The sequence below is a fragment of the Pteronotus mesoamericanus genome, unplaced genomic scaffold, assembly GCF_021234165.1.
Source record: "Pteronotus mesoamericanus isolate MK-2021 breed Mesoamerican mustached bat unplaced genomic scaffold, CSHL_Meso_final contig_74, whole genome shotgun sequence".
Lineage (NCBI taxonomy): Eukaryota > Metazoa > Chordata > Mammalia > Chiroptera > Mormoopidae > Pteronotus > Pteronotus mesoamericanus.
The window spans coordinates 42,478,722-42,490,000 of record NW_026555247.1 but is presented as its reverse complement, the minus strand read 5'-3'; the positions used below and the strand labels follow the sequence as shown (position 1 = coordinate 42,490,000).

General features: G+C 58.6%; 1 protein-coding gene across 2 annotated transcripts; it reads left to right on the top strand.

The window, feature by feature from the left end:
* Nucleotides 1-604: 604 nt before the first annotated feature.
* On the top strand, nucleotides 605-10,434 carry PTGR3 (prostaglandin reductase 3). 2 transcript variants are annotated; one of them, XM_054583787.1, is made up of 2 exons: nucleotides 605-922; nucleotides 6,997-10,434. In XM_054583787.1, the coding sequence occupies exons 1-2, from the start codon at nucleotides 714-716 to the stop codon at nucleotides 7,919-7,921; spliced, it is 1,134 nt and encodes a 377-aa protein (XP_054439762.1). In that variant the 5' UTR covers nucleotides 605-713; the 3' UTR covers nucleotides 7,922-10,434. The 2 variants fall into 2 exon arrangements, with proteins under 2 accessions (XP_054439762.1, XP_054439764.1); XM_054583789.1 differs by lacking the exon at nucleotides 605-922 and adding an exon at nucleotides 1,232-1,366 and having other exon boundaries at nucleotides 6,997-10,433.
* Nucleotides 10,435-11,279: the final 845 nt, after the last annotated feature.

The window sequence follows — 11,279 nt, the reverse complement described above, 5'->3', positions numbered from 1 at the left end:
CAGGGTGTGCTAGGCACCCCCACCCCCGCCGCCCCCAGTTCGGCGTCTGAGCGCGCTCAGCGGAGGCGGGGGCTCGCTGCGCAGCCCGGGGCCCCGGCCGTGCCCCGCCGCCCCGGCCGTGCTCGGGGTTGATTCGTACCACCTTGCAAGGAAGTGAACGCTTCGCACGGGAAGGGGAGGCGCCTGTGCCGGCCGCCGGGCGCCGCGCCTCCGAGAACGCCCGGGGCTGCCGGCGGCTCGGGACCGCGGCGACTGCGGGACGCACGGGTCCCTTCGTCGCCCCCCTCACCCTTTAGAGGAGTCAAATCCGGCTTTTAGAGCCTGGGGAGGATGGGGATATCCGGTGCCTCCCCGGCTCCCGGAGGAAGGGGGAGGGCGGAGAGGCTCCTTGGCCAGTCTGCGCCGAGCAGATTCAAACCAAAACAAAAAGATTAAAGGAGCAGCTACCGGGCCGGCGGCAGTCCCCGGCCAGGACCCCGGGGGTGGCGCGTCCGGGAACCGCGGGGGCTGCGTGGTCTCCCGGAGCTGCGCGCGGGAGGGGGGCGAGCGCCAGGCGTGGAGGGGAAAGGGGGGCGCCGAAGGGAGGGCGCGGGCCGGAGGAGGGGCGGACCCTCCGGCTCCGCCCGCCCGCCCGCGCCGAGCCGAGCCCAGCAGCCCGGGCCGGTCGCGACCTTGGCCTGCGGCGGCGCAGAAAGCGGGCGGAGGCGCGGGCCATGCTGCGGTGGGCGTCCGCCCGGGCCAGAACCATCGTCGACATGTCGTACGCCCGCCACTTCCTGGACTTCCAGGGCTCCGCCATCCCCCACGCCATGCAGAAGCTGGTGGTGACTCGGCTGAGCCCCGACTTCCGCGAGGCCGTCACCCTGCTCCGGGACTGCCCGGTGCCACTCCCGGGGGACGGAGACCTCCTCGTCCGAAACCGGTGAGCCCGGCGCGCGCGCTCGCCCCGGCCTCGCCTCTCCTGGGCTGTCGGTCCCCGCACCCGGCGCTCTCGGGCGCACAGCCTGACTTTGCGAGATCTCGGGAAGTTGAACCCGCCGCCATCTGGCGAAGGCGAATGTAATGAGACTGTTGCTGGTGTGAATATCCGATGCCACTGAACGTCCTCATAACTGGGGGTTATTTTAATTTGGGATTCCCCTCCCCTCCACCAGCCCTCCCTCCGCCCCCTCCCGCTCCCGAAATAAAACCGACGGGACCCAGAAGCGGAGGCTTCCCGCCCGGCCCACCCACGCGCACCCAGGGCTCCCGCGTTCCCATAATCTTTAGGGTGGAGCAGGAGCAGCCTGGACACAGACTGCGACGTTTCGGTGACGTGCTTCGGAGGAAGGCCAGGGACCCGGCTGGCTTTTCCTGTCCGCTCCAGGTTGGCAGTCGCCTCGCCGTGGCGGAGCCTGTCTCTGAGTGTGTTGGTGTGCCCCTCGCCGGGGTCGTCAGTGTTGTCAGTGCCGTGTGACTGTTGTCTGTGCCCCCAGAGTGTACGAAGGGCGTGTGGCGCGCGTCCTGGGCGGCCGGGCCGGGGCGGGGGCATGGCTGCATCGGCCCGCACGGTCTGCAGACCCTCGGGGACCCTGGGGTCGTGGCCCGACCTCTGTCTTTTCCACCGCTCCATTCCCCACCTTAATGTGCTTCCGCCCCACTAATGGTCAGTAACCGGGGAAGCAACAGGAAGGGAAGGCACCTCGCTCTGTGGGAGCCAGGCCCGCGGGTATCTCCGGATGGGGCGCCTCGCTGCCGGACTGGCCGGCGGGGTGTGCGCCGGGTTCCTCCATCCCCTTCGCAAGGGCAGGGCTCCCCCGCCTGCAGGGTCCCGCCGGAGGGGCTGCAGTGTTTCCAGCTTCAGGCTGCATCACACCCCAAGGGGAGGAGAAAGTTCTGACGGTAACTCTGTTGTGAATTGTGCGCTAGGAAGCACTCGGCGTCCCCTGCAAGGACGAGGGGCGGTGTGTGCTCTGCCTAAGGAGCTTGATGCAACGTTGCATCGGGCCATTTTGGAGATTCCAAAATCAGCCTTCCAGATAAGACTGTAAAACTAAAGAATTCTGATCACAATGTCAAACTTTTGGAAACTGGTTGGAAACGTGAACATTTAGTGAGCCTCGGGGAGGGGGGATTGAGTCGAGGTTGGGAGGAGGTGCTTTAAAGGGTGGGATGCGCGTGTCCTTTAAAAAGTCTGCCAGGGTGGAAGCAGAAGATCTGTGCATCATAGGGTGAGATGCTACGGCCCTTCAGGACGCGGGTCCTGCCAAGGGAGGAAGGAGGGTTTGTGCGCGCCCGCGCAGAACGTGAAAGACACACGAGCGATTTGCTGGAAGCGGAGATGAGCCCCCAGACTGAAAAGCCTCCACACGGGCTCTAGCAGGCAAAAAGTTTCCTAGTCTTTGGTTTCCTTTTTCTGGCGCACACGAGGTCTTCAGTAGGATCCCTTTTAGAAACGGGGTCTGGGATGGGGAGGGGCCCGCCGAGCCTCGCCGCCGGCGGGAAGGTGCGGGATAGCGCGCGACCGGCCGCGGCGAGGTGGGACCGCAACCCGAGCCCTGGACGGAGGCTGCTGTCGCCGCCGCCGTCGTCGGTGCGGGCTCTCCGGCCTCCACTCCGCCGGCGTCCTTCCTCCTGAGGCTCCCCTCCGCTCGCGCTCACGGCCGCCCCTCGCTGTCCCCGTCCCTGCCTGGTGCCAGGGCGCCCCCACCCCCGGCGCTGCCTCGCCGGCAGGAATCCCTGACTTCCCGGGCCAGAGCGCCGGACCACCGGCTGTCACGCTCGGAGCTCATCAGTCGGGGCTGCTTTAAGATCGATGCCTTTCCCGGCCACCTATGCCAAGAATCCCTTTAACGTAAATAGTAAGTATATTGATATGTACAACTTGACCTCTAACTTCTGCCTTGAAGCCCGCAGCAGAAAGAGAATGGAGGCAGCTTTCTGCCTGTTGGGGGGTTGAGGGGGGACCTCGGCCTCCCCTCCTCCCCACTCTGCTGGCGACTCTGCTGCTACCCCGACTGCAGGAAGAGCCTTTATTCTCGCAGACGCTGTCGGTGGGGGTGGCATTTTCCTCTCCCTCTCTCTCCCTCTCAAGAATAGAGGCTTAATAATTCACTGCAGGTTAGTTCATCTTAATTCTAGACCAAATGTCCCCAGAACAGTGTTAATTGCATGAAAATGTTATGCACGAGCATCTCCATTTTATCATGATGAAGTCTGCTCTGGAGTGAATGGATGAAGCCCAAATGCACTTATTTGGAAAGGTGTGTGGAGGTCTGACTCTTCCTTTCAGGGGAGCCCTTTGTACATCTCACAACCTCGCAACGGAAAACAGGTCTTTCTTCACAGGCAGGGAAGTGCTTTTCTGCCCGAGGAGGACCGGGCTGGCCGAGGGGACCACTTAGGAAGGGCGAGAAGGGGCGCCTGAGCTGCCCCCAGCCTGCCAGGCGCGCCCCTGCCTCTGGGCCTGGCCCTCCTGGTCCTTGCGCCCCGACAGCTTCGGTGTCTCCTCGAGGCCCAGCCTTGGGGAGGAAAAGGAAAGGGAGTAACACCCCCCGGGAAGTCAGCTGGAGCGCTATTTTTAGCTTTTTTTGAACCATAGCGACACATTATTTCGTTCCCAAATATTCCTAACGATTTTCTGCTCCTGGGTAAGATAATGGAGCGAAGAGTTTGCAGGAGGGAAAGGAGAAGGGGGATGGGGAAGGCGTTGGGATAAACGGTTTGTTGCTCACGGGAGGAGAGCAGTATTTCCGCGCACTCTCCAGGCCAAAATTTTTCTTCTCCCTTTTCCTTCTTCCTTCTTCTTTTTTATTTTGTATTTTTTTTTAAAAAAAGAAAAATGTGAGTCCGGTTTGTACGACTTGGGACTCACTTTGCCTCCCAGTAGCAAAGGCGTTTGCTTCCAACCAGAGCCTTCGCCTTCGGTTTTGTTCGGGGGAAGAGGCCTCCTACCCCCCCCCCGCCCCCGCAGGACGGCCCTGTTTCCCAGTCCACATGAAGAGATCCAGTGCTTTTTAATATAAATAAATGGGGTGAGTCCAGAAGGATCTATATTGAGGGAAAGCCCGCCACATGCCTTCCTTTTTCCCCGGGGCTCCTCCACTGCCCCTCTGGGTGGGCCCTGTTCTGGGATTGCTGGGACCCTGCACTCGCCAAAAGCACCGATTTTAAATTAAAGGGGCTCTTGGGGAGCCTCCCGGCACGCACCCTCCCGGTGGGTCTTTCCTTCCCTCCCCCGGCTCTCCGGGGACCCCTCGCCCCTGGCACCGAGGCTCTTGAACTGGCTTCTGGCGGGGTAGAACTTGCGGGCTCCTGGCTCTCAGGCAGCCCTCCCCAAGCCCAGGTGAGCACGGAGGCACGTCAGGCAGACTCCCACCAGCCTGGGGGCCCGGCCCTGCCAAGACGGGTCTGGGGACACACAGAGGCTGGTGGGAGCTGGAGAGGGTGCGGTGGGGGGGCCCGGGTTCACCACCAGCCTGAGACACCTTCACCCACCATGCGTGAGTTAGGAGAAGGCAGGGCCCGGGGTGGGGGTTGGGGAACAGAAAACGGGGGTGCCCATGAGGCCAAGGTCACAGTCACACCACCGGTGGGGGTCCTCCGTCGGGTGGCCGCTGCGCCGACGGGCGCTGGGTGCCCCGGCTCCTCCGGAACATGACTGCCCCGGGCCACAGCTCGGGGTGAGTGCGCCGAGGACCCGCACTGCCGGCTGGGCCGAGGTCATGGCCATGGGCCTGCGCCTGGCCCTCACCCGGCGCGGGGGGCAGGGCCCCGGCGCACTCCTGAGTCCCAGACGTGGATGGAGCCTCTGGGCGGCGGCGGGGGCGAGGAGCGGTGCGGGGCGGCGGGAGGGCCGGGCTGTCCGCGGAGGCCCGCAGGTCCGAGGGAGACAGGCGGGAAGCACCGACTTCTGGGGAGACAGCGGCAGCGGGCCTGCGAGAGCCCTGTCGCTGCGCTGGTGGACGTCCCCGCTCGACTGCAACGTTTGACTTGTTGCAGGCAACCTCGAGCTTCTGCTGGTGGGCTGCAGCTACGCCAGCTCCCAGCAGCGCCTGTCTCCACACCCGGCTGGGCCCGCTCCGTGCCGGTGGGTCCGGCGCCCTCTCCCCGGCTTGTCTCCTGGCGCGGGGAGCGCCCTGCTGGGTCTCACCTCTGCCCAGGAAGTGGCAGGCCCACCACAGCCACAGCGTGGGGCCCAGGCGAGCCAGGACGCTGCCCCCAGCCCTGGCTCCAGCTCCTGGGCCCCGAGGGCGGCATCCAAGGGGCTGGCTGCCACCCAGGCGTCCCTCAGAGTCCAAGGCGGGGTCTCCTCGCAGAGCAAAGGCAGCCTCAACAGTTGAGGCTGCGGGCAGAAGCACCCGAGGGACAAGACTGGGGGGAGGGGGCGGGAAGGGTTCCTTGTGGGGACCTGCGGGGCCTGGTCATTTCCAGCATAAGAAGCCTCCCCAGAGTCTGCATTAGAGCCCAGGCAGGTCACAGAGAGGCGCTGCCTCTGGGCTCGGCCCTGGCTGCCTTCTGGGGAGACCAGCCTCCTGCCTGCTCAGGGAATCTGGCCCCCTCTACAAAGACCAGGCCTGGAGAACTGGGTGCCTCCAAGGAGAGCAAGCAGGCTGCACCTCCCCCACCCCCAAGCAGAACGCAAGCATCTTGGCATTAAATGCCAAGAGAGAAACCAGCAAACAGCATTTCCCGCACGTCTCATTACTGTGTATCATTTGCGGCGTGGAGTTCTGCCGTGGCGCAGGCTGCTGGGACGTAACTTCTGAGAGCAGCCTGCGCGCTGGGGAGAGTGGCTCCCTGCGTGCTGCTCGCTGTGCTGCACTGCGCTCTGCAGAGAGGCAGAGAGCCCTCGGCGCGGTCGGTCGCTGCACAGGCCGCCGCCTGTGGGGAGCGTTTTTAAGGGCCAAGTGTGGCCCCCAGTTCTGCAGAAGCGGATCCCTGCACAGAGCAGTCCGGGTTTATTAAGTTAAACTAACAGTGAATTATTCTAAAATGACCTACTTACCAGCTTTCCTCCTGCCACCGGGCACCAGCGCCCCTTCCCTGCATTACAGGTGGAAACGACATTTTGGGGGTCGTCCATTATGTGTCTGAGCCACCTCCTGGCATTCTTGGTAGACGGCTCCCCCCACCCCCGTACGTACCAGGATATTTTTGTTATGAGGTATACCGAGATGAAAAAAAGCCGGTAAAAGTACTGGCCTCGCAATTAAATTGACTCTGGATACCAAAGTGAAAATAATCATCTGGTATTAATCAACTTAGGTCTCTGCTTCTTGTTGAGGAAAAATATAGTGACGATTTGCCTTCCTTTTCATCTGAAAAGGACTGTAAAATGTTGAATGTTCCATAAAATCTCTCTCCCCTTATGAGACAATTTTTGTTCAATTAATCAAAGCGCATATTTTCACACTGGACACCGTCACATAAGAAAGAAAATTTGCTGCCGTGACTCCTAACAATGCTTGAAACAACCCCACAGTGACGGCCTTGCGCATCGCCCCAGTCTTTAATAATACCATTGCCATGGCTGTTACTATCTGGAGTGGTGAATTGTGGCCGAAATCAATACAAGTCTGCTTCTTTGAAAATATTTTATCCACTGTTGTTTTTAACATCTTTGTTAAGAGGCCAATTAATTTCCAGCTCAGCTCCGGTGAAGTTTGTGGATAAGAAAGCTTCCTGACATTTTTTGTTTGTTTGTTTTGATTTATTTCTCCGTTTGAAAGAAAGAGGAGGGAAATACGTGACATGCGAAATAAATAATTTGATGTTTAAAGTGATTGAAATTACTCTTAAACTGATGACAGCAAAACTCTGACCGCAAATCCCTGCTGAACTGATAATAACTTGTCTACTCCTTCAGCGGAACCTGGGACTCGCGTCTCCTGCCCTGCCCGCGTGCCTGGCTTCGCCGCCAGCCCTCCCCGGCCTTGGAGTCAGAGGGGCTCTTCGAAGAGGACTGTAAAGGCTTTGAGAAGAAAACACCTTAATGTATCTATTGTTTTCTTCTAGATTTGTCGGTGTTAATGCATCTGATGTCAACTACGCTGCCGGACGATATGACCCTTCAGTCAAGACCCCCTTTGACGTGGGCTTCGAAGGCGTGGGTGAGGTGGTCGCCTTGGGCCTGTCTGCCAGCGCCAGGTACGCCGTGGGCCAGGCGGTGGCCTACATGGCCCCCGGCTCTTTCGCCGAGTACACAGTGGTGCCTGCCCACGCGGCCACTCCCGTGCCCGCGGCCACGCCCGCGTATCTCACCCTGCTGGTCAGTGGGGCCACCGCGCACATCAGCCTCAAAGAGCTGGGAGGACTGGAGGAAGGGAAGAAAGTGCTGGTGACGGCGGCAGCCGGGGGGACGGGCCAGTTTGCCGTGCAGCTGGCAAAGAAGGCCAAGTGCCATGTAATTGGCACCTGCTCTTCAGACGAAAAGTCTGCTTTCCTGAAATCCATCGGCTGCGACCGGCCCATCAACTATAACGCGGAGCCCGTCGGTGTGGTCCTGGCCCGGGAGTACCCCGGCGGGGTGGACGTGGTGTATGAGTCCGTGGGGGGCGCCATGTTCGACCTGGCTGTAGACGCCTTGGCCGTCAAGGGGCGCCTGCTAGTGATTGGGTTTATCTCTGGCTACCAAACGCCTACGGGCCTCTCGCCCGTGAAGGCAGGCACGTTACCGGTCAAACTGCTGAGGAAATCCGCCAGCGTCCAGGGCTTCTTTCTGAACCAGTACCTTTCTGAGCACAGAGCGTCCATGGACCACTTGGTGAAGATGTGCGCCCGCGGCGACCTGGTGTGCCAGGTGGACCAGGGCAACCTGTCCGCCGAGGGCAGGTTCACGGGCCTGGAGTCCGTGTTCCGGGCTGTCGAGTACATGTATGCGAGGAAAAACACTGGGAAAATCGTAGTTGAATTACCTCACTCTGTCAACAGTAAGCTGTAGAAACAGAGCAACGGCATAAATCAAAGGGGAAAGAAAGGTACTTGAGGCTTCAGAACCACTCTGACCAATTTATTTTTAGTCGGTAACGGAGATAGTATTTTTTAAAACCAAAGTATGGTGTTAATGCGTGGGTTTCTCTTTCTCCTTCCTTTTTTCTTGCCCCCCCCCCCACCTCCCTTGAAAAAATAACGTGCTCCTAAAACTTTCTTCTGTAGCTCAGAGGTAGAAACCTTTATGTTCAGCCCTTTGGTCATAGACAGTCTCATTCCAGATTTTATTGTTCCTGGGAACCAAATTAATTCCTGATGCGAGGGCTGATCAAATCAGTATGTCTTCAGCTTGATGAGATTTTAAAATTGGTCTTGAAAATAGTTCACAAATTCTTTGCTTTGGCAGACTTTGGTCTTGGGCTAATAGGTAGTTAATAAGTGGGACAGAGCGCCAAACTCAGTCGTATTTCAGAGTCCATATTCTCAGGAAACGGTCCCCTCTTTTCCTAGAAATTACTAGCCAGCTATCTAAACAGAAAGTTGGAGGCCCTTTCCCCTAACTTTGACTTTCATTAGGGTATTAGGAGAACTGAGGACGTGAGCGCAGGCCTGTTTTAAAGAAGGGTCCTGTACTTGGTGGAGCTTTTGCCAGGCGAGGCCCCTGTTGGAAGGAACAATTTCACTCCTCCCTTAAAGCAGCAACTTGGGGCCGAACAGAACTTACGTAGGCAAAAGCAGGTGTGGGGAGCGGACGACAGAGTTGGGGGGCTCGAACAACCTAAAAGGTGTGTACCCCATCCACACTGAGGGTCCCCGTAACCAGCAAGGGCAAGCCGCTCCAGGCCCATCCCTGGGGGTCCCTACAGACGCCCGGGGTGGGCCTGACCGCGCAAAGCGTCCCCAGAAGCAGAACAGTGGCTCCCCCGCAGAGGCGGCCGGCCCGGGAGGTGTGTTCACCTCCGATCGGGGGCCAGAGTAGCAGCCCCCGCTCCTGTGTTCCCGTCTTCCTCCTCCGTGGGTTCTGGTGGGGCGAGGTGCTGCGTGCCCCGCCGCCTGGTGTCCCAGGAGCCCACGGAGACGAGCGCCTCCCCTCGACTCACACCTGCAGCCGCCCTGCCCGCCTGCCCCCAGCCTCCCGCCCCCCGAAGGCTGCCGCAGCCCCCGCCGTGGCCCCGGAAATCCCACAGTGCTTTTGTAATCGAGGGCAGGGCCCGCCAGGTTATTTTTCAAACCCTGGGGTTTCTGTGTCTCACATGCTAAATAAATAGGAAGACAATTAAAGGTGATCCAGAAACCTGGGTGACCGTGATTCATTTTTCTTGTCTCCCGTCCGAGGAGCAAGGAAATCCTACTGCCCAGTCGCTGTTCGTATCTATTTCACGAGATTTACTCATTTTCAGGTACCTAATGTAGCTGCTAGCATGCATGCACAACAATACAATTTATATGGTAAATGGGGCCAAATAACAGCTTCACTGAATGTTATGGCTGCGCTGAAGGGAAATGTCACGGTAAATAGCTGCCAAATTATGGATCATGCCGAAGTGTCACAACTGCACTAAAGACAAATGGCACCGGAGGCTATTGCCACTGCGAGGCTCCTGAGTTATGAGGAAGGGTAGTGGCCTGATGCGAGGCTCTTTGTGTCCTCATTATAGCAAAGGGTTACCAGTGCAGGGGACAGGGAAAGCCGGTCCAGTGCGGGGCTCGGCCATTAATCTGCCCCTTGCAGACCGCGCGGCAGCGGCAGGGCGGACCGGGGCTGGGCCAGGCGCTCCGAGGCACAGACTCGCGAGGGGCGGGGGCAGGTTCCTGACCGGCTCTGCCCCGGAAATGGCTGCAAACGGGAAAAAACGTGGCGACGACCGAACCCCCTCGCCGCCACGGAACAGCCTTAACCGAAGGCGGTGCGTGTGTGCGGGCCCCGGCGGCCCCTGCGGGCGGACGCGTGAGAGGACACGCCCCTCCCTTTGTCGCGACTCTGCACCGGCCGAACGGCTGCTGCTAAACTGAAGTGCGTCCCGGTTTCTTTCATTTTAATGGGAGGGTAATAAAGATGAAAGACCAACATTTTTACTGATGGATCCCTTAAGCTACAGAACAGGAATTTATTGTGTTTTGAAGGAATATACTAAACTCAGCTATGTTTTTTTAAGAAAAAAAAAGAATTCAAACACCCAGGTTTGAAATAAAATCTCATCTGAACCCCCCGAGCGGGCCTGTCTCCAGACCCAGGAACGGCAGGGCAGGCCGCCTCCATTCAGCCTCAGGAAGCAAGCGTGAAAGATTCCGCCCATTCACGTAATGCCAAAAAGATGTTTGAACTTTTTTTTTTTATTCTTCTGAAAAATGATTTGTAAATTGAAGGTCATAGTTCAGCACCAGTTTCATCTTCTGGGATTATCGTTCAAGACGAGCCTCTAATGGGAGGTGAAATGTCCTTCGGCCCCCCCACACCTTCTCCTGGACGGGATCACACAGCACAGAAAGTGCATCCATAACTCAGGGCCATTGGCAGCCTTTGTTTTAGAGACGGGCCCGGGGCTGGGGCTGGGCGGGCGTGGGGATGAATCATCCCGGGTCTGGGGTGGCCTCTCCGCACGTCAGCCTGGGGGGCTGGGGCTGGACAGGGGGCGGCGGGGGGGGGGGGGGTTCGCTCTGCTAGGCGCACAGGGAGGAGGGGCTCCCAGCTCTGCCTTGCCCTTCCCTCGTGACTTCAGATTTGTTTTGCGTGCAAAAACTGCAAACCACGTCATTTCAGATCCCTTTGACGGGTTGCAGCATTTAAAAAAAAAAATTGGAATAGTGTGCAAAGCAACAACACAAGTTTTGCATAATATGGTCTATAAATTGTTGCAGGGTTCCATGTGAATGGAGATTCTGGGAGCAGGATCAGCTCTGTAAGTGGTCATTAGTATTGCGTTCCGTATTTATCTAGTGAAGGCGCGGTGACAAGGGGCTGCTTCTTATTAAGCTGGAAACCCTGTGTTCTGTGCTTGAGGAGCATTCGGCTAATGAGGGTGTAATGTCCTCACACGACACAGACCTGCGTCTTGTGTTCACCACCGCAAGGTGCTGGGAACTTGACAGATGATACCATTCAAGGCCCAGGCCGGCCTGCCTGCGTGGGGACCTGCTTGTTGGCTTCCTGCTTCTGGCTTTCATTGGGTTAACGCTGAGGACGACCACCCCACTCCCAGTGGGCGATGCTTTAACCCCTTCGTGGAAATCCAGTGAGTCCGAGTTTGCCTCTCCCAGGGCCTTCGCCACGGGCAGCGGTGCTTCGTACTCGAGCCTTTAATCTGTTTCTTGATCCCTTTACCACAAGGACACATGGGATAAATGCCATCTTTTAGATCGATATAAAA